General features: G+C 36.1%; 1 protein-coding gene across 8 annotated transcripts in view; it reads right to left on the bottom strand.

Annotated features, from left to right (window-relative positions):
* REV1 (REV1 DNA directed polymerase) overlaps window positions 1-23,760 on the bottom strand; it is a 55,483-nt gene that overhangs the window by 21,275 nt on the left and 10,448 nt on the right. The window contains exons 2-9 of one of the 8 annotated variants that reach the window (XM_071430805.1): window positions 20,640-20,706; window positions 19,721-19,853; window positions 17,803-17,971; window positions 11,885-12,034; window positions 8,501-9,213; window positions 6,593-6,700; window positions 4,959-5,075; window positions 186-318 (exon numbers count right to left, since the gene is read on the bottom strand). In XM_071430805.1, coding sequence (XP_071286906.1) covers window positions 186-318; window positions 4,959-5,075; window positions 6,593-6,700; window positions 8,501-9,213; window positions 11,885-12,034; window positions 17,803-17,971; window positions 19,721-19,853; window positions 20,640-20,696 — 1,580 coding nt within the window. In that variant the 5' untranslated portion in view covers window positions 20,697-20,706. Of the gene's footprint in view, window positions 1-185; window positions 319-1,772; window positions 2,092-4,958; window positions 5,076-5,932; window positions 6,572-6,592; window positions 6,701-8,500; window positions 9,214-11,884; window positions 12,035-17,802; window positions 17,972-19,720; window positions 19,854-20,639; window positions 20,707-23,760 lie in introns of those variants that run through there. The other 7 variants (XM_071430806.1, XM_071430809.1, XM_071430807.1 and 4 more) reach the window with 7 other exon arrangements.

Here is a 23,760-nt window from a genome sequence, read left to right as displayed (position 1 = left end):
CTACCAAGCAGCAGCATCCAAAGGGAAGAGTTTCTGTTAAATATTAACAACCTATATAATTCCAACTTTTGAACAGAAACTTTTTCTCTAGATAAATTTAAAGACACTAATAACCCCTATTTTTGGACATCTTATGCCTATCTGTATGTGATTTTCAAGCAGACTACTGGGTAACTTTCACCTACCTGGCTTCATAACTACAAGAAGCTATTTCAGCCATGGACAGGACAGTGAGATCGGAGTCAGCTCCGTTCACATGTGTGGAATCCGTACGCTCCCAGACTGATGAGTCCAACTGATCAGGTACTCTAATTTCTGCTTAAAAAAGCAAATTGTCCACGTTATTCTTCCTAAGAGTTCAACAGAATGAATGCCAATAAAATAAAACTTATGGATTTTATTTTATACAGTTTCTATGCTGTTATCTTTTGACAAATACGTTCTTAGTAATATTGATTCATATTGTGGTCCAGAAAAAAATCCAGACCCCTTCCCCAGTATTGTCTCTCTGGATAGGTCTGTATATACCAGTGAGAACAATATTAATAGAAAAATGGTGTTTCCCCCAAAATCACTAGACAGCAGCTCATTGGTGACTACATATACCATACTGTAAAATAAGAATGATCTTAGCTTTACTGACCATAAAAATGATCAAATACACTTGGCTAAATGTTAGAACCACATCCTGCCAACAAATACAAGACACTAAAATTTATTTAACAACTGCTCAACTAAACAAGAAGACACTTAGCAATGTTGCTTTTTACAAAATGCACCCCTGATATCAAAACACTGAGATTTCATATAGAATATAAATCCACTTCATATCATACTTGAAACTATTTTTCTAATAGTCTAGATACCAGAAAGTGATTTTTAAGAAGTGACAACCAGAATGATAATTAGTTGAAATAAAAAACACTAGCTCGAAACTTCTATTTTCTTTAACACTCTTATGGGGATATTAACTGAAATAACTTCTGCTTTTACTTATTAATTATTCTCTTATTAGGATGTGTCAATTTCTTTCAAATACCACCACAAACCTATCTTGGATCAAAATGCTACAATTACAAGTACTGCAACCTCAGACTTAAAATGAGACAGACCTTCCCTCATTCTATAAAACTTTACTACATATTCTTACATAAATTTTAAAGGATCCTCCAGGCCCACTGGGTACTAGGTACTAGACAGAATTCCATGACACTGAATAATGGAAACAAGTAAAAGATTTCTAGTTCTATTTGGGTTTTCGTAGTATGCAAACCTTGAAATATATGCTATACTCTAAATATGAAACAGCCTGAAAAAAATCACTATATGCAAAAACTACTATGCCTGCCCAAACTCCCATCAGATTCAAAACAACAAGGTATCATATAGATAAAATGCTTCTATTTATTTAAAATGAAATCCACTACGCAGCTCTTTTTCATTACTGTAGTCCGTTTAATACCAAACACCTTTGTAATATAATAAATGGGATTTTATTATAGTCCCACAATGAATATAGAGTGCCACAATGCCTAATTATATTCCACAGTACTAACAACTTGCACACCAACAATCCAACTGAAAGGAAACCTGGTGCTATGTGCACATATGAGTAGCTATCAAACCAGAGAAAGTGGTGTAATGAGTGAGTGGAGATACCAGGGGTAGAGCCTAACTCATGTGGAAAACTGCTTTTATTCAGAATTTCTGCTAAATTTGTGCACTTTTTAATTTCTTAAACATTTTAGTTTGTGATGAGCTCTGTAAGTTACCTAAGATGTCTGCAATTGAAAATTAGAGCAAAATTATGCCCCAAATAAAGATAAGAATGACAAGAACAACTTCTTTAGTCCATGCCTTCCTGTGCCCTGGCCTGAGATGATGCTGTCATCTTGTCTATCTTCACTGGATTCGTCGACTTTTTCCACATCGCAGCAGAGCAGATCCCCCCATGAGCTGATGGAGTCACTTCATGTGAAATTCAGGGCAATGCAGAACACATTGTCCTCAATGGAAGGCAAGGTAGAGAACCTCTCCTCAAAAGCTGGGAAACTAGACAGGCACATGGTGAATGTGGAGCAACGGATGGAGAAATCAGAGGCCAGGACCCAAGTCTGTGAAAAAGAAATCGCTGAGAATAAATCTGTGACTAATATGATGGTTAAAATCTGCTGCTCTTTAGAATGAAAAGGGAGATTCTAGGGTTGAGGGAAAGGAAGTCTAGAAAACATTCACATCTTGGGCATCCTGGCCATGGAAGAGACCCCAAATTATGAATCCTGATTAACATATGTTAATCTTTTATTTTTAGAACATGAATGTTAAAGATGGCATGTATGTAGAGAAGCAATTTCTACTATCTAGAAAGCCTATCTCCAATTTGGGGATTTAGGGTGAGAATGGTATCAAGTTTTTAAATTTTAAAGTTATGCATTTTTAGATGAATTAATACAAGAAAAAGAAAGTATTTCATAAAAGACTGAAGATTCTGTTGACACTAGATTTTGTCTAGCAATGCAGATCAAAGTCAGGAATCAGTATCACTAAAGAAGTAATAAAAAAAAAAGAAGTAAATGAAGCAGCAGAATTCAGTATTTGGTCAAAAGTGATTCACAAGCCTTTGGGGTTTGTGTTTGGGGTTTTTTTTTTTTGGTTGTATTTTTGTTGGGGTTTTTTTTGAGGGGGTGAGGTGCTCTGTTTCTGTGGTTTTGGTTGGTTTGTAATTTGGAACCTTTTTTCAAATAAGCAAGATCTGGAGAAGGCAGTATCAGAGAACAGCCTGGAAAGTATGAAGCACCAAAAATTGAAGTGGTTTCCATGTTGAAGCATGGATGTAAAAATATGTTCATGTTCTAAACTCCTCCCAACTACCTCTCTATTTCATTTATATAACATGTCCCCATTGTGTCTGTTTTAACAGCCTAATTTACTATTCTGTATTTTTGACATTTTTGTAAAAGCATTTCTGCATGTAATGCTTGTGCCTACTGCACTGTACTTCCCGGTGGCACAGCACAATTAAACACATGCTGTGAAGCGTGTCACTTTCTAAGATACTGTGATGCCTGAGAAGCCTAATCAGCAATTCCACCTTTACATCTAAGACCATAACTAACTATAATTTCTTTACCCCAAAAGAAGACAAACCCTGAGAAAAAAGCAAGCAGAAACAACAGGTTTGGGGTTTTTTTAATTGGTAAAATGATTGCACATGGAGATAAAATAAACAGAGACTCAAAAATATTATGAACTGCAGCTAATGAAACAGAGACTATAAAAAGAGTGTTTGGAAAAAATCCTTTCACCAAAACAACAGGCTGCACAATCAGCCTAAGTGTCAAGAAAGAAAGAGCTAGCTGCCTGCCTGCATGCAAGCCAGTTGAGACTGGATGCTGAAGTTAAAGAAATGAATGTGTGATAGCCAGAAAAAAGCTGCCACAGTAAGAAACTGAGCTTGTTATACAATGAGGTTGAAAGCTGCTGTACACTTAAGCAATCAGTACAGCAGAAGAGATACTACTGAATTTGTGAATCAAAAGAACATGCTAGGTATCAGCTAAACTGTAATTCAACCATCTAATTCTCCAAACCACTCAGTTGTATAGTCACATCCTTATCCAGTTCAAGGCCCTAATAAAAGTTAACAAGTCACTGTATAAACTGAACTACCAATAAATACTTCATACACAAGCTCTACTACAGAAAATCCAACTCCATAAAGACCACAGCTATCGCTGTCTGGAGCATACTGAAAAGTTCTTAAAAGCTTGTGGGTTCCACAAACATATATTCTACCTCAGTTCTGAAGTGTTCTTAAACTACAGCAAAAAAGACAAATGAAATGGTATCAGTTCCAGTAATACCTTGGTTGTATAAATGTCTTCAAAAACCCCCAACAACCTGCCAATTTCCAAAGTGACATGGTCGGTAATGAAACTAACGTTTCATTAACAACCATGGAAGAACAACCTGTCTCTTGCCCCATCTTGTCTCATCAAAATAAAACACTGAGATGTAAACTTTATAACAACAGTACTTAGTGCCACAAATTTGGTAAAAACTGCATATACCAAAGAGAAAAGGAGAAACTCAACTTCCAAGTCTAAACCAAACTTAAATAGCAGCTACCCCTTGTATATGAACTTTTTACCAACTGTGTGGCAAGAACTACGCTTCTAAATGATTAAATAAGACTGGTACTGGACACTTAAGTTGCCACTTTCTCATACTAAATAAAGTTCAGGCAGTATAATAAAACCTATTAATAGAACTTTGGTTTATATTAGTACACTACTACTTGAGGACACAAAAAGTAACATTTCTAAATTACTGCAGGCAAGTATGGAATTCTCAAACTACAACAGACAACCTGGTTTTCAAAAAACAAAATATTGAACAAACAGAATTCATGAAAATTACACAGACTTTCCAGAGACCTAAAATGCTCTATGGACCACCCAAATTAACTCATTGTACACAGATATTCTACATATGCAACTCAAAAGCCAACTTCAAACAATCAGTTTCTCACTGGCCATGTGCTGTTGTTGCTACTTTTACAGAAAAAAACCCTCAGTAGTAGACTTTTAAAATTTATGTTACACCTTCTTCTCTATACTTGACTTTCTGAGAAACAAGTGATCCTGGAACCTGTATTTATTTTTCATTTTAAATGACTACTAACATTCTATCTTACACTCAACCTCAAGAAAGTGAGTAAAATCTAAAATTACTCTAAAATAATTTACCCATACTGAGCAAAGCTAACTAACAAGAAGCCACAGTGTCCTGCTATTACTGAGGCCACAGAGCACTGTGTTGTCCAAAGGTATTTCTTTTCTGAAATCTCCCACATGAAAGAAATAAATTTATCCATGGTACACTTTCTGAATAATTTTAAAGAAAAAGTCTTCCATAACAACAATTAAAAACATACATACAGACAGACTTATCTGTACCTGCTTTGCCATTCAATAGCTTTTTCTGGTAATATTGCTGTTCAAGCTGGGGGTTTGCACCAGGGCGCAGCAGTGCCTTCCCTGTACCTCTGTTACTAGTAACAGCTACTGGCTTTCCTGTGGAGAAAAAATGCATATACTTATAGGTCAATACCTATAATAGCTTACATTTTAATAAAAGCACAATTAGGATAAGATCATAAGGATTTTTATTTTACTTTCTGTAATTTCTCTCAAGCTTGGGTGCTCTCAAGGCAGAAGGAACAGCTATGAAATGGCCTTGGAATTGTGACAATGAATCTGTCTTAATTGCAGTCACATGTAAAGAAGAAAAGTTTTTCCAAGTGAAAATACAGCTAATACTAGTTTGTTTTTAATAACAAATATAAATGGAAGCTGTGAAATGTCACCAATAACCTAATGATTCATTAGTTTAAGATACAGCAAACACTGGTCTGATTTTAAATACTTCAACATGTTTATTAGCTTAAGTAAATCAGAAAAATATACACATGCCAAAACACTTAGTTCCACTTAGTTTAACTGTGCAGAACAAAAGTTTTAGTAAACTTTTGACTTTTCTGCAATATCAACACCTCCATGGTGTTTCCAAAGCAAGCTAATTTATGCGCTGAAAAGTCCAGCAAACTTCTGTGGAACAGAGAAAGTATTTGCAGAAAAGTCCTGGATTCTTTATGTTCCAGTAATGGAATTTGAAACTTGGCAGGATATCAAGTTTTAAAGAACCAAACATAACAGAAGAATCTTTGATACAGCTGCTCCTGCCTTTGGACAGAAGAGAGCAATGGAACCACATATGCATCTTACTTTTTTTCCCAGGGTCTGTGATAGCTGGGAATGTGAGATGGTCTCCACTGCAACAAGTCCTCAAACTTGTGCACCCCTTTAGTTCAGTGTTTGCACAGAACTAGAATCTCCACTTTGAATAGTACACTTGTAGAAAACAAACCCACCAAAGTTTGCTAAGGCGCTCCACTAACTCCCCTGTGTCTTAAGGATGATCACACAACTCAGACTTCTAAATGCCAACTGAATTGTTCCTGAATCCTCCAGGTCTTATAATATCTCATGTGTAATAGCTTACAGAAGAAAGGAAAGGAGAAGCAAACTTCTCTTGAAAAATATGCATCAGGTAGAGACAAGTAATTCTCAATCTTGACCTTTCCACTTTTCTAGTTAAACAAAGCTGCTTAAACTACTTCAGGAAGAATATTAGGCTATCCTATTTTCTTTAATTTATCTCTTTTTCTTTTAATAGACAGTGCCCATACCCCACTTTTTAGTATAACTGAAATTTGATTTCCAATTTCTAATATGGTAGATTAAAATCTGAGTAAGTTTATGTACAATGTCGCAGAGAATAGTTACTACAGATTTAACTTCTCTCTTCTTACTTTAGATACTGAAAGGAGATAGCAAGGAGAATTCCAGTTCTCTCTTCCACTTGCTTTTGGATTGTGAGAAAATAAACAGGAATATGAAAGTTGCATGGCCTAACTACTGAAGATGCAAGAAAGAAGATTAATACACCAAATTAATTTTATAATTGTGCAAGTTTGATTTTTTAAAGGCTTAACTGAGTAAACTGTAACACACAGACTTAAAATACTGACCTTTGAGATCTGGTCTATTTCGGATAGCCACAGACACAAAGAAGCAATCCATATCCACGTGCATTATACAGCTCTGTGGCTTGGCTGAGCTCGCAACAGACACATTACCTAGTATGAAGATACACCAACAGAAAACTTGAACCCTAATTTACACACTTCAGTACTACTCACAGTAGTCATCAAGGTCTATTATCAAGTTTTTACCACCTCTAAACCATAAATATTTTTGTTTCCTCTCACCAAGAAGGTATTTACTCCGAGAAAGGTAAACATAAGCAGTAGACAAACAGCCTAAACAATGAATTAACTTAAAGAGTTTCTGTTTTTTATTTTCTTATAATTAACACCTTTTACCCTAATAAGGTTCCCGAATCCAAGGAGATTAATGCATGTTGTTGGCACTGGATCTTACTTTGCTACGTTAACACCGAATCAGAAGAGAATTGTACTCCTTTTTGTTCATCAATCAGAAGACTGCTTCAAAAGATAAAAATGTAAGTTTAGCTGCACTATGAGCTACCATTATTCTTCATGAAACACACCACAATTAGTTTTGAAAGTCCCATGCAAGTGGATTTTGTCACTGCTGTACTTGGACGCATGCAAACATTCAGCGAAGATGAGCAGGTAACTTCCTCACTGAAAATCATCCATGCCTAAAACACTGGAAATGCTTTCTGCAAGTTCAAGTCTGCATGTCTGTGTTGCTGACCTACCAAAGGTGGCAATATCTAACAAAAAAAAATTAACTTGAACAATGCATAAAGTGTAACAGTGAAAAAACACTTCAATACATCAAGTGAACTGTTCCACTTAACATCTGAGTTAATTAACTGAATAATCAGAAAAATAGCCTCTTGATTTTAATAATTTACATTTTGAACTCATTTGAAAAGTAAGGACTGTCTTATAATGGGTATATTTACAAATCAAGCGATCAAGTTAAGGAGCTGCTACTTGTCAACTGAATCACAGGCATTAACTATTTGAATACTCTAGGCCAAATCAAAGTGAAAATATAAATATATTAGCTTATATCACATTTTGATTTAAAAAATACACATTAAGTAGTTCATAAGCTAACATGTTTGGTAAGTGGGGTGTCCTAACACGAAGACAGAATCAGTAAATTTATTATCTAACAATTTTTTTGATGTGGCAATTTGTTCTATTTCAAGCATATTTTCATATGATTACAAGTAAATAATTTTACAGCACAGGACTCAGAATCTCTTTAAAGGTACAGAGCTAACCTTTTAATTTAAGAAGAGTGTAAACAAGAGATTCTAAAGATGCAAAATATTTGATCTGTAACATTTTGACTCTAATGAATTCTATATTTTTTCACTTTGGCCCTTGATGCAATGACATTAAATACTTCTCTTCACGCCAGGTTTAAAAGTCTCTTATGACACTACTACCCACTTTAACAGACACAGAGCTATATAAAACTCTAACTAACAAAAAAAAATTTAGATTTTAACTCACGTCCAAATGTTACTCATCTTTTAAATGCTCACGCTGAACAGTAAGGATTTTTTCTTCTCTTTTTTTCCCCCCTGCAGATTTTCACAAAGCAACTACAGATTTGTGTATTAGATATACATAGTATTTTTCTCCCTTATGAATCCATATATCTTGGTAAAATCAGAAATACTATTTCTACAAGGAAGAATTGAATATAGACCAGAGTATCACATTAAGTAACATTTTAAGTTTAAAAAACCCAACAAAGCCAAAAGCACTTGCATCCATTAGTGTTCACTGCACCAAAGTCATCAAGTTTTTCCAGATAGTCTGACTATAATATGAATACTCAATACTAAACTACATAGTCTTATTTGAACATTTAATGTACGAAGACATAAGGCATCTTCTTAACATAAACCTTCTTAAACAAGTATCTACCTGTGTCAGTTTTAAGTGCAGACCTGCCTGTTTTCCATTTTTTAATTTTTTCCCTTCCTGGAAAGACACCGCTGTTTTTTCTCTGCAGGCTGTTGACAAACTCTGTCAATTCACACTTCCATGTTGATATATGATGCAGTCTTGAACGTGAATAAAAATCAGAAATAAAACTACAATCTGAAGGTTTGGACACAGGTAAGGAAGCTGCCTTGCTAGGAGCAGGTCCAGAAGTGCTTTTTGTGCTTGAAGGCCCCTGAACAGTTGAGTGGTGAGCACCATTTATTTTAGCATTACTGTGCAAAAATGAAGATGAGGATGAGTTACTCATAGTCCTGTGTGGACTCCATGAAAAGTCTGTATTTTTGTTGCTTTGCTGCAACTGCTGCATTGTGCAGTCTCTAAAGTCAACCATGCCTTTGTCAGTCTTCCGGTCCTCCTGCACAGGGCCTGGAGACAACCTGCCTGCAACGCCGTTGCCGGAGGGCACCAAGCAATCCTGTGTCTTTAAGGCACTGGTAGAAGTGTGTGTGTGTCCATTGAAAAGGGCAGTGCTGTCTTTATGAGACTGAAGCCCGTTTTGTTTCCGTATGGGAAGAATCTCCTCCAGCTCTGTAAATCCAAAATCGTCATTTTCTTCTTCCTCTTCCTCATTCCAGCTGTTTATTCCATTGGGTATGATTTCATTTTCCATTTCATACTTTTTAATATGATTTCTGAAACAGATATAATAATTAAATACCATATATTTTATAAATAAAGGCACATTTACATGTAATTTCAAGCTTTTTCTTATTAACTGGTCTAAATTTATACTTCAGTTACATTCCCAAGGCAATTATCTCAAATTCTGAGCCACATCCTCTCAACAGCACAAAATATAACACCATACCAAAGATTTTACAGATTTCATGTAATATCTTAACTAAGAGTTTACATGGGAGTGACCATGCTCACATTAGAAAAGCTATTACCAAGGCCTTTAATCTGGCAGGCAGTCTCCCACTGAATTACAGTAATTATTTGTTTGTTAACAGAACTGTACTGCCACACACAGCATGAATGTTGAAGGCATAAACAAACCATCAGAAGGAGCTGTCCCTTTATCAAGAGATGTGATTTTCCTTAACTAGTAATAAACAAACAAAAAGAAATGAGAAAGTATACACAAAGAAATATTTTTTAGGAAATTATTTTACATTAATGTTAGATCCATTTTATTTTCTTGTTGCAGTGTGGTGTAATGCCCTGTTTCAACTATCCCAGTTCCTTTCCCAGGTGTGCCAATACTTTCTCCCTTCCCCTCCCCTTGCCTCCTGCTGAGAGCTGTCTGTCAATCTGGACATGCCAGCAAGGGCATCGTCTGATTGGCAAAAGTTCAAAAGATGCTTCTCAGCCCTGGCAACATTGGGCTATCCAGGTGTCACTTGTCCCCTGAGACTTCCCCCCTCCCACCTGGTTGGTGACACACCTACCCCTTCCCTCCCCCTCTCCCCGGGCTTAAAAGACACTGCTACCACGCAGTTCTTCGTTCAGCTGGAGCTGTTGCAACATCCACAGGTCTGTGTGCCTGGAATAAAGCTCTGGATCAAACCCTCCAGCAGGATCCGTCTCCTTTTTCCTTCACCATTGCCTAAAGCCTTTCCACCAGAGGTAAAACTGAGTTCCTGCTTGCCTGGACTGGTCACAAGTGCCAGCTGCAATACCCAGCTAGCCAGGGGTGCCTTTGGGGTGAGACCACTGCAGCTGCCGCCTTTGGTCCAGCAGCAAGGCCAGACGAGCCCAGGCACGTTTCATCCGGCAATATTGGAACAAACTCCAATATTTTCTCATAATGAAAGTATCTGTTCAAGCTCTAGAAATCACTTAGCTTTGATAAAAACCACAAACAAACTAATTTTCAGCTTTTAAGCATATAAACCAAAGTATTCTGCCACAAGCACACTAGCACAAAGACAAAGCTTCCATTCAAAAAAATTAACTCTGGAAATGAAAACCAAAATCATCAAGAGTTCTGTACACTCTTGATCTGCTGGGAAAAAACCCAACAAACACAACCATCACTCCCAGCTCCTAAAGCTAGCAATTTAAGTAAACAAAAAAAAAAAAAAGTGGGAAAAGATACCTATTCAGTACACTACTGAAACCAGAAACTCAATTAAACATGAAAACAATTTGATTAAGATTATCCAAATATAAATTGCAGTAAAGATAGTATTTTTGAAGAGTTGTGTGGTTGAAAATGGTATATTAAGTGGCACATATTTAGTAGATAGGCAGGCTTTTAAAGTCATGTTTTTCAGACTACATTGACATTTTGGGAAGTCTGAATATTTTTCTCATTTAAAAAATCTTTAACAATGCAATAGTAAGAGATTGTTTAAAATATGGGTATGAAATACTGCTTAAGATATTAATTTTTTGAGATGGGTTTTATTTTCCTAAGTGTAGACAAATCCTACTCATGTGTTGAAGTATCCTCAGCATTATGCATGACAGGATTGTAAAAAAATCAGCAGACTGTGGAAGAACTCAGATCACCAGTACAAATCACAAAGTATAGTATCTTGCACAGTATCCTTGGCCCTGCTTGAGTAGTAGTGTTGAACCAGATGACATCCAGGTATCTTTTCCAACCTAAAAAATTCTATAATGTTATTATTCTTGCCTATAAAAAACAAACATGTATTTCTGAAAAAGATGCAGAAACCTTCTTATTTAAAAAAAATCTAGAAGAATTTAAGTGGAATGTTCCTTTCCAAATTCCAATTCCTCTGCCAGTTAAAAAGTTTTACTGGTGCTTTCTCTTCAAGTCTCCTCTCAAGGTCTTGGGTGTCTTAGGATACTTTTTTATATTGTAATTTCATTTTTCAATCCATCTTCTCTCTCAAGCATGACTTAAACCTTGGTGTTAGCATACATAATGTATGCCATGACTTCCTTTTTTTTTTTAAGAGGCTAAAGAAAGAGATTAACAACTAGTATGCATTTATATTCGTTCCTAGGCACCTTTAGCAAAAGCAGTCACCACCAGCTTTTTATTTTTGAAATAAAGACTCACTTTTCAGTGCCACCTCACCTATCAGAACCCTCTAATACATGCCTGTTGCTTCCATACAGATATATTACATCCTAGGACTCCTAGGTCATATTATCAAACAAACTGTGGTCCAAAGACTAGAGATAAGCCTTGGAGTCAAGGTAACTGAGTTCTTTCCTCAACTATTTATAGAGCTATACCTTACTTTTAAATTTCAGCACCTCAGAGCTTACAAAGCAGAAATGCCTCTTACAAAGCTGAAATGAGCTTTAAAAATGCTATTTACAAATGCAAACTCATTATGGGTGAATGATGAGCACCTGCCTTACAAAATCAGAAACACTTACACCCTGTTGAGATCTTTAGCTATATTGCTTGGACCTGGCACAGCATCTTCAGGTTTTCGTACGCTGTTAAAGTTGAGACCCTTCTGAACACTTGACTGCTTGGTGTAAAGCTGATACGGAATGTGCGAAAGGAGACGTCCAGCTTTAATGCTGGAAAAAAAAAAGAAAAACCAGGTTACTGCTTAAGAAATTTTAAAGAAATCCCAGCCTTCTATGCTAAAAGAACCCCCTCATTTGTACTTGTAGTGCCTTCCACAACCCCTTTCTCACCCTTAACTGGACTCAACTGAAAAGTAATTTGTGATGTGGTGACTGGTGCAACAAAAGGTATTTGCAAAGATGTGTTGGTCAGTAGTCTACATCCATTTCTCTTTCCAAATGACACACACAAACCCCAAACATTTAATTTAAACAAAACAGTCAGAAAACCCTCGCTTAGTGGTCCAGTTTATTCTACCTGAACAATAGTGACTGAGCTCTTTATCATGGAACAAATTAGGGTAGAATTTGAAAGAGGTCAGCTAGGATGTGGTTCACTGTTAAAAATTAACTACTTTTTCCATTCCACAAGGCTAATTACTTCTTCTTGTAAAAAAATCACTGAGGCAAGCTAAGCAGAAGAATAATTTCCAAACAGACCTACCATAAATATCTACAGCAATCATTCCAGTTATTTCTACTGTGTTCCAGTCTATCTCCCTCTTCTTTTTCGTCTTCCACTGAAACTGCAATTATACTTGAGTAACTGCTAAATTCCTTAGGGAAGCCACACATTTGGAAGTGAAATAGTCTCAAAAATACAACACAGGATGGTTTAATCTCTCCAGCCCAACAACTGTGGCTGGCAGCAGAGATAAACAGCCTTCCAAGCCTAGACTTCACCTCTTCTTTGTATGGAATTCTTCATACTGGCTCAGAGACACTGGGATGTCTTCTAGCAGAGGAACCTCTCCCATTTCAAAGCAGATTAGTATTAGCATTTAGTTTTGAAGATACAAATGGAGTCATATTTTAAAGATAATTTAGCTCAGTGTTTTTCAGCACCTGAATGCTTTCTCTTGCTCAAATCTGTACTACTATCAAGGGAGCTGGACAGTAGAACAAAAGCCCTTGGGAGCTTTCTGGCTGCAATTAGAGAGAATATAGAATAGAATAGAATCCTATAGAATATAGGAGATCACATTTCCCAATTAGATAAATTAAAACTAATTAAGGATATACACATACCTGGTAAGGTTTCTATGGAAATGGAATAGCAAAACAGCCCCAAAAATATATCAATTAAATACTGTTCGATACATTAATATATATCATTCATAAAGGAACATTATTTGCATTAAACATTGCCAAACAGAGTTAAAAATACACCTGGGAGAGTTCCAAAGCTTTCTTGTACACAAAGTGGTAATGCAGCAACTGAGTTTTTACAATGCCTGACTTGACTGTTTCTCAAAATGCCATGTGAACATAGGTGCAGAACCAACTTGGTAATATTTCAGAGTAATTGCTACAATTTCAAGATGATTAAACAAACCCACATCTATTTAAGAACTTGTTCACAATCTCACGGTTTTAGTTACTGGAGTAGCTGCATTACTAGATAAACAAACAGTTGTTTTCTTCCAAACTGCATTAACGTGCAGCAATAGGAATCCTAGTTACGATGCACCATTCAACATATTTACCCATTTCACCTTCCCTGTGTCACAGAACTCATAATCACTTGAAAAAATTAGGTTGCAAAGGACCTCTGGGGGTCTCTAGTCCAAACACTGACCAAAGTGTTATCTTTAAAGTCCTATCAGGTTGCCCAGGACTAGAAGTACACACAAATTTTGACTATCTCCAAAGGCAGAAATTCTACAACCCTCTCTAGGCACGTGTTTCACTGCTTACTCTCTTTTAACTATGAAAAATTGTTTTCTTATAGTCGAACTTTTCTTTGCTGCAACTTGTGACTACTGCCTCTTGTCCTCTTGCTGCACATCTTGAAGAAAAATCTGGCACCACGTCCTTTGTAACCTCCATACAGGTAATGAAAGTTAACAATTAATGAAAGATAACAATTAGACCCCATCCTAGTCCTCTCTCCAAGCAGAACAGAACTTCCTCAGTCTCTTATATATCTCTAATATATCATATCACTCACAATATATCACTCTCTAATATATCACATGCTCATATTGGTGGTACTCCTCTGAACTGAACACTGCAGTTGTCAGTACTTTTCTTACTGAAAAGCCCAAAATCTGACACACAACTCCAGATTTAATTTCAGAAGTGTTGAACAAATTGGAAGAATAACTTGCCTTGATCTGGACTGTGGTCTTGCTAATGCAACCAGTAGCTGTTAGCCTTGATCTCCACAAGGGCATAACTGCAGCTTCATGGTTATCTTTTAGGGTAAGACTTGAGGGTCCTGGTGGATTACAAGGGTGAGTCCCTAGCCTGTCTGGTTGCATGGAACTAATTCTGTCTTGCATTCAGGACTCTGCATTTTGCTTTGCTGAATTTCATTGAGTTTCTGCCATCCCATTCCTACAGTCTGCTGATGCTCTCCAAGGGGCAGACCTTCTCTACAGTGTATCAACTGTCACCTTCTAAATCATCCACAAACTAGTTGAAGCCACTTTCCACTGTATCACTAATGTCCATGTTGTAAGTGAAGACGTAAACTGCATCTGCCCCAGTATAAACCCTTCAGAAATGCCCTTTGTGGCTATTTGCTAGTTTGACTCTGAACTGCTGACCACTATGGTGACCAAGGCAGTTGGGCCAGTACTTTCATCCCACAGCCAGCAGCTCACTATCCAATTCATACCTCCCCAATTTGTCTTCAGTAATGCAACAGGAGACTGTGTCAAAAGTGCAACTGTAGTCATAGCAAATGATATCTACTCCTCTCTTTTGCATTTGAAATCCTCATCAGAAAACTAGGTGTCATACCAGAATAGGATTTTTTAAAAATTATTTTAAACAATTTTCTTCACATTTGTATTAGATTCTTTAGGGAAAATATTCACCTGATTTTAAAATCAAAATAAGGAATCCACAAATACTGGTACCTCATGTTAGTTATCCTCAGTCTCTGAAAAATGATTATAAATGTCAAAGCATGTTAAAAGAATACTCAAATTTGAAAGTCAAGCTCTCAGATAATCTGAATTTGGCTTTTACTGCACAACAACCTTTCCACAGTACATAATGGTTGTAGATATAAGGGTGCATTTTTCAAATAAAGTAATGTATTTTCAAATAAAGTAATGGTGTATTTTTCAAATAAAGGAATACTGACTTAGGAAGGAGGCCTGCCTCTAATCCTCTTCATTTGTTGCAAACATGGAGAGGTAGCAAAAACACACAATAAGGGGCATGCAGAAAGAATGATTTTGTCACTACAGCAACCACACTATTACTCTGCAACACTGGATTTTGCAACTACTGTTACAGAAGATTTCTATGGGATACTAACTAAACCAAAATTCTAGAGCTACTTCCATTTAACAATAGGTTTATAAGAGTCTGACTTTAGCCCATAGTTCAGAATATGCAAAGCCTTTAATGCAGCAATAAAGTTCTTCCCATGCCTTACTATCCTTGTGCAAGTAACTCTGCAGAATCTTATATCGCTTCCATGGCATACTCCAAGTTATGAACATTTCTGCTGTTTTACCTCAATGTCCTTTGGTTGGCTCTCAAAAAAATTAAGTTAAATAATAGCCATTATAATGGTGCTATGTTACATTAATTAATCTTTGGAAAGCAGACAGATGCTATAGTGATAAGCACCAATAAAAGACAGGAATTAATTATTCATTTCATTACCAGCAAAGAATTCAAGTCACATTCAATAAGTAAGGAACAGGAGACAAAAAGGAAAAGCCATGTCACTGTATTAGCAGCCCACAACCTGAACTCAATCTTTTCTGTGCAGAGAATGTGGCAGGTGCCATAGTGAAAAAAGATGGCACATGATCGTGTAATTAAGGACTAAATCATAATAGATGCACATTAGAAACAAATCAAAGCTCCACAGACAAACAACTTCCTCATTTTGCAACCTTGGGTGACAAGACCAAAGATCTAACAACACTGTTTTACCAGCAGTTTGTGACAGCAACATTTTATGGTAGATTCTTAACCAAAGTGAAAGAATGCAAACCCATCATATTGCCTACAAGAGAACTGCAGAGGGGCACTTTACAAGACTGTGTAGTGACAGGACAAGGGGGAATAGCTTGAAGCTGACAGAGGGTGGGTTCTGATCAGGTATTACAAAGAAAGTCTTTTCTGTGAGGATCGAGAGGCACTGGAACAGATTGCTCAGAGAAGCTGTGGATGCCCCATCCCTGAATGGGTAAGGCTTTGAGCAACTTCATCCAAGGTCTAGTGGAAGGTGACCTGATCCATGGCAAAGAGGTTGGAACTAGATGATCTTTAAGGTCCCTTCCAAGTCTATGAAATCATAAACTCTACATCTACTATACTAATTTTCACCATCTGATCTACTGAGAACATAATTTGGTATTCCATACACAGAGAAGGATTATTTAATCACTGAGTACTCTTTAATACTGTTGAGAAGAAGGGAAACAAAAAAAGACGTGGTAGTGAAATTAGCTTCTATTCTAGATTGTGATATGAACCCTGTTCTGTTGAGACAGTGAATTCCCCCATTTCCTTGTGCTCAAACTCATGTATCTATCTATACTTGGTTCTTCTGACTTATTCTACAGTATAACCTTCCAGAGCCACAATGCAGAACCTGAACACAAGACACCAGAATAAAAATTTTAGGAGATTTGACATATCAGGTTCTATTAAGTCTCTACTGAACATACACAAATTGATCTTTCCAATCTGGTCAAAATCATAGCAAGCTCTAATGGCACCAAAAAAACCAGTGACATAAATAAAAACCACATAAACCATATTCCAAATAAAACCACACTTGCCATCACTTTTCCAAGTCCTTAAGCACAGGGGTGAGGCCCTAAAAGTGTTGAGAAAAAAAATCTATCTGAAGTAATTTTCAAACTGAGTAACTTAAAATGTCTAACCAAAGTTTAAAAATTGACCATAAAGATACATCATATGAAGCAGCTGATTGATACAAAGGACTGAAAACCAGCAAACTGCAAATAAGATTTCCCACATGTACTGCAGAACAGTTCTTTGCTTGTTTCTGCTGGTTATCTAGGAAAGAGGCTACTTAAGAATGGCATGACACTGGCAGGATAATTTCTAGAACATGATCCTGCCTTTTCTATTTCTCTGAGCTCCTCAGATGGAAGAAGAGAGATGCAAGCCACATTAACTGCTCTATTGGCTTGGCTATTGTCTTTATCAAGGACAACTTCAGTGGATTTTATATATTCCAGGGAGTGGAGAAACCAAAGAGCATAAATATTTTGCAAATAAAATGTAGACTTTTTTTTCCCTTAAGTTTTTATTATTTTCTTAGAAAGTCACAACACAATAAATGTTTAGATGGGTTAGTTCCAATTTTATGTGAACACTTATCAATTGACATCCTTCTTTATATACAGATGACATGAAACTTATGCAAAACACATGGCAGGAGATTTAAAACAATCACATAGTAGTTATTTAACATCCTGAGATGAAGTCTGGTCAGTTGGTTAGATATTAAATGGAATTAAGAGGATAATGTTCAGTTTCCTAATATGCTTCAGACTTTCTTAATATTCTTGGTGAAATTTCTTAAAGAACAACCCCTAAGAAACAAATCTTCAGTGTAACAGTGGTATTTCTACTCAGTTGCTCTGTGACTTAATTATTTTAAGCTAAACTATAATCTCAAAATGCAATCTTTAATTTTTTTTTCTTTCCAGATTTTTCTTGGTTTTTTTTCCCCCAAAAGGGGAAATCTCCAAATGCAGTAGATGTAAACTTACCTTTCCATGATCCACTCTGGCCGAACTACTTTTTCTCCTTTCAATTCTTTTATTTTGGCATTTGGAAGATTGGTGGCAATAATGTGAGTTGTTTTTGATCTGGAATAGTACACATGGTATTGGCCTCCATGTAACATCATCAGCCGTCTTAATTCATCAGCTGAGGGATCTATAAAATTAAAACCAGAAATATTCCTGTTTAGTGTCAGCAAATACAGTGGGAAAAATAACATTAATTGATAAATATGATGCCATGGTCAGAAAGAGTGCAAACCATTGTTTTACTCTAGAAAAAAACAAGTTCTTCAAAGAACAAATCAGAAAAACATTTGGCAAAAAAATGTAGAAAACTGTGGTTTTGAAAACACTAATTCAAAATGCAGACATTCTACTTGCTTTAGAGGAGCTTCCCACAATATGTATGGAAGAAGGCAGGAAAAATATTCAAGTAGATGTAATGTTAAACTATATCAAAAATGCTTTACATCAACATAATACAAAATTAGATTATCTTTTCAGCATAGTTCAGGAGAATAGTTTATACCCAGAAGCAACAGAAAATAATTAATATCAGAAGGGTTTAGCAACAGCACAAAATTCCTACAATGTAATTTCTGATGTACTGAAGCAGTTAACTCACTCGTTCCTGACCAGGTTATTCTTGAGTTGTTACAGAGAACAAAGAATACCTCAAAAACCAACAATTTTTCTGATCTCAATTGTTTTAAAAACAGTACTTATTTTGCAAGCAGAGGTGGGGAAAAAAAAAAGATAAAAGTGTTAGCTTTGGAAAATGTTTGCAGTGGCATCACACAGACACCAAAAGATTTGGGTCAACATAAACACAGTATTTGAATAGTGAATCTAGCACAAGATGTTTTTTTTTAAAAAAAGTTGAACAATACAAGAATGAGGAAAGATTTTTTAAAGGATACAGTTAAAATTCCTTTCTGTTAACTCTCAAAATATGTCTAACATTTCATTATTCCTCTAACTTTTAACTAAAAATAGCACACACTTTCTCCAAGTGTTACCTTTCCTACTCCAGCCTTTTGGATAACCATCTTCTAGGGCTTTTTTAAGGCACTAGCTGCTTGAAGAATACACAAATAGTGGATTTTCACTAAAGAAAATGCCTGCATTAAACAACCAATCCAGATGTATTAATGGTTTAACATATCCACCTTAACCTTTTTCAATCCATTTGAGCCCTGTGCTTAAACCAGCACTAATCTATCCCATAGAAGCTCTATGCATCAGTTACATAATAATCACAACATTGCTGGCAGAGATCCCTGCATAAGGCTTCGGGGGAGTTTCCAAAAGGTTATTAAGCTGCTTTACAGAAAAAGGAAGAAGCATGAACATAAGCATGCTAGATTAAAAAAACCTTACTCCAGCTAACATGCACTATCAGTCCATCACAGATGGTCCCTTCAATACATAAATGTCTTACCTCTTGTTCCTCCTTCCACTATCAGTAGATTCTGTCTCACATATTATGCCACTCTGAGCAAGAAAACTTCAACATATTCTCCCAAATATAAATTTAAGGCATACAATCTAACCATCACTAATTTGAAAAATTAAAAATTTAGTAAGTGTAGGAGGATGGAGGAAATTAAAAGGCTTCATTTCAAATACTTAGATCACAGAAACATGGAAAGATCTACTCCTATTTCTACAAGTTATGTTATGTAAATGATACAGTAAGGCAATATTTATATTCAGAATGCAAATCAGATTTTTTAAATTGAAAACCTTAATAATGAAAAACAACAGAATATACAAAACATATATAGAGTAATTGTCATGTATTTACTTAGCTGCAAATTAATGTGTTTTGCAGTTACTTTCACTCAGTTTGGTAAACATGAGAATGACACAATACAGATCCTTAAAAAAAATTAAGGTTCACCTGTCAGGCCATTGACATAGATGGCGACTCCACTAAAGATACTTGATGTATTTCCATCCCTCTGTTGTTGTAAGGCTGAATCTGACCGGAACTGATCCTCCAATTTCTTAACTTTTGCTGACATGTATCCACCCTAGTTTTTAAATTAAAACAAAACATAACCCATGATGACAGTCCTATTTCCTAATGTTTACATATAGAAACTGGTCAGTTAGAAGACTGGAAAGGTAAGGAACATTCCTCCAAAATGTATTTGGTTGACACCCAAAAACCATTCATTTTTCAAATGAAAAATAGCAAATGCTCCACCATAAACTTACATCTACAAGATAACTGCATCTTGTTATCAACATGGCAGGATTTATTTCATACTCCTTAATCTTCTCCTTACAGGAAAAGATTCTATATATATAAAAGATTCTATATATATAAAAACTCTTATAGAATAAAAAGAAAGAAGAAGAAAAAAGGTGATGATGCAAATTTGGGTGCTAAATTGGTGACTCATTGCCTAACAAAAGAATGTGGTTCCATATATTTTCAGTTCTTAAATATACACGGGACAGTAGTATTCTAAACATTGATGTAAATTAGGTGCCTCAGTTATTTGTCCAGCTGCAGAAAGTGGTGGAGACAACTGTAAATAGTTTTCAAATTACTTAGTTTATTTTTTAAATGGTGATTTAAAACTATTCAAGGGTCTGCACTTATTAATAATGAAATTTAGTGATTATTGTGAACACAGACTTCAAAACCTGGTAATTAAAAAATTCCTTTCAAACTTAATTATGTGTTTTCAACTAAAGCAAAAGGGTTTCATTTGTAGCATACTCTTAGCATGTAAAACAAAATTGTAACTCCTTTTTAACCACAGTGCCATCTACCTGTTTAAAAAAAAGCCACTAGGTTTTGAACATACCCATATTCCCCAGCCATCGCCATCGGCAGCTCGTTTCCGCCATCCACCCCGCCTCATGCTGAAGCTTCTGCAGAGGAAGAACAATGCTTGATCAATTAAATGTTCATCAGTGGCATTTCAATGATGGCACTACAGGCCATCTACAGATTAGCACAAAGGTTAATTTTTTTCAACCAACTTCACTGAAGTATTTGAGTTTCACAGCAAATCTAGAAATGCAAGATCACATAAAAACCTGATTCCTCAGTTTTGTAGTAATGCATACTGTGGTTCCTATGACATATCAAAAACCACACACACACACCTTCTGCTTTATTCACCCTGAATATTAAAAACTCCTTACAATGTTCACTGTCCATCACAATTTATTAAAATCTTTCTGGTCCTCGTACATCTCCTATTAAAAAAAGGAATAATAAAAGGTTCTTAAATACAACTGCTAACATCCATGCAAAATATTGTCCAGGTCATGAACAATCTTTTATTTCCTATTTGATAGCATAGATATGGTGCAATGCAGGCAGCCACCTCCTGGTATTAGAGACTGGATTAATGGATTTACAATGGAGACACCAATGGATTTACAACTGATTGTAAAACATCCAAACATATGTTGCTGTAATGCAATACATCACAACAAAGCAAAAAACCAAAGGTGATCTTATGGTCAAAGAAAAGCCAGATGTTTAAGTGACCTAGGATGATCTATAGTTAGGTTTGTGATTTGATTCTTTGGGGCTTTTTATTTGCATTGCTTAATAAATAAGTAAGAAAATAAACAAACTCAACCAGCCAAATTGCAGTTCTCCTTTATGCAAAACACTTATCCCTGGACCACAAGCTGAACACAGCCCTGTCCCCAGATGAGCTATAAGCTGGCTAGAACAGAACTCCTGGATAGAAAAAAGCAATGCTTGGACTGTGGCCAACTGTTCACTGCACCCAAGTGATTCATATTTATTATAGCTGTTCTAAAACTGATTTTAGAATATTGATTAATGATGTGGTAAGATCATGAGATCACTGCCTGCTATTACATCACTCACTTTTCAAACAAAATAGTTCTCTAAATAAAAAGACAAAATAGCCTTTTAGGTCTATCAGCTCTTAGAGCACAAAACTCTGAAACTATAAAAAGGTGACTGTCTTAAGTCTTCTATTTCATTAAATATTTAATTTATATTCCTTTATCCTCCCTAAAAAACTATGCAAAACTACAGCAAATAGACAGAAGAAAGTCAACTATTTTTATTTCCATCCTTGTTTTTGAGTCTCTGGACTATCCACAGCATTGTCCAGTAACAAGAGCACAGAAGCTTCACTCAGTCTCCAGCTTAGCAGAAAGCACATATGGTTGTGGATGGAGATGACAACAACACATTCTGGTCATTTTCCTATCCAGGCCTTCTACTGCCCTGTTTTGGAGACTACCTCATTTATAGTATTAACATTCAATTTCTTATGAACCTAGCTGAACGTGAGTCCTAGCTTTTGTCTTTTAATTCCCTTTTGTCCTAGAGGATGAAGCAGGCATACTCTGATATGCAGTGAAACCTTGGATTGCAAAATACGACACAGTTGCAGCAGAAGTTTTCATAAGTACAATCATTTTCATTGACTACTGCAAATATGCCAGATTAGGCAACCACAGAATTATAGTCAAAGCAGGTAGCAGGTACTTTGAAAAGCTAAGCATCTGTTTAATGTTTCAGGACCTCCACAAACACAGAAAGATCATTATGCACTTGGTTCTGTGCTAACAGTTGCTTGTTACTTGATACACAACTGATGTATATGTTGTTGTATGTGCAATTATGAAGATCAATCACTTATCAAGGAGATGAGCTCTACACCAACATCCAAAACAAAGTAACCCCTTCTCAAATTACTGTATTTTCCCTCTAGGTACCTGCATCTCTTCCCCACAGACCTGTTTCCAAGACATAAGGCCTTCTGAAATTAATTTTTAGTGGTTTGGATTGCATCTAATAGATACCACAGAACTCTTAAGAAGCACTGAAGGAAAAGAGAGGAGATGAGCTAGATGACCACTTAAGATACAAAACTGACTTTTTTCCTGCAGAGGACAGTGTATTGCAAAAATGGCTTGGTGATTTCTTTCATATGGAAAATCTGTATTTTTTCATCTGCTGAAGTGTATTTCACATCTATCACTTCTGGCTAAGAAATTCTTGGAAAAACATAGAAGAGTAAGTTCATGAAAAAAGGAAAACCATTAATAAAAATGTCATCTAGGTTACTTTCTCCCTCTTAATCAAGGATGACAAAGTCTTAAAGGGTAGCTACAAAAATGGCAGAGGCTCTCTCTTCATAAGGAGCCACATGGAAAGCACAAGACACAACAGATACAAGCTCCATGAGGAAGTTTCATCTTGATGTAGAAAAAAAGTTTTTAGAGTGAGAACAATCAATGACTGGAACACAGGGACAGAGTCCTCATCTCTTGAAATTTTCACGTCGCAATTGGACAGGGCACCAGATAACCTCAACCAGGCTTCCCTACCCATTAAAGGTTGGACTAGATACTCTTTTAAGGTCACTTCCAATCTGGGCTGCTCTATGATTCTAAGAGTATCAAAGAAAAAAACCTCATACAAATATAAACTTTTGCTCTGAAAAAAACAAAGACTGTACAAAATGCATACTCTAAATCACCACAACACCAACCACTGAGAAGACAGGCCTTGATAGGTCTTAACTCTGATCCCTATACAACATCATCCTGATTAACAAAAGTATCTAATGCCTGATAAACTGAAGAACTGCCTTCATAAGAGCAAGCTTTTCTAAAACCTTGAAGCATGTTTCATTTTTATTCAGGACACTGGAAGGTGAAAAAGAAAGATCTCTAGTCTGAAAGTGAAGCCAATTAAAATCAGAATCACAGTTACGTGTCTAGTTTGATTAAAATTAGAAATCAAACAAAACTACTTAGGTCAAGGTGCTAAAAACATGATGTATCAATTGCTCAGAAGCTGTCTTCCTAGAGCCTGCAAAACTAGAGAAACTAGGCTGTAATGCCTACTTAAAACATCTGATAGTGATTTACCATTTCCTTAGCAGATGCAATTTTTGACTCAGTCCACTTAAGCCAGTCCAC

This window comes from Agelaius tricolor, unplaced genomic scaffold, assembly GCF_023055355.1.
Source record: "Agelaius tricolor isolate 1412-34295 unplaced genomic scaffold, bAgeTri1.0.p SCAF_7, whole genome shotgun sequence".
Taxonomy (NCBI): domain Eukaryota; kingdom Metazoa; phylum Chordata; class Aves; order Passeriformes; family Icteridae; genus Agelaius; species Agelaius tricolor.
Note: the sequence above shows the minus strand (reverse complement) of the source record. Positions and strands in the feature narration are given on the sequence as shown.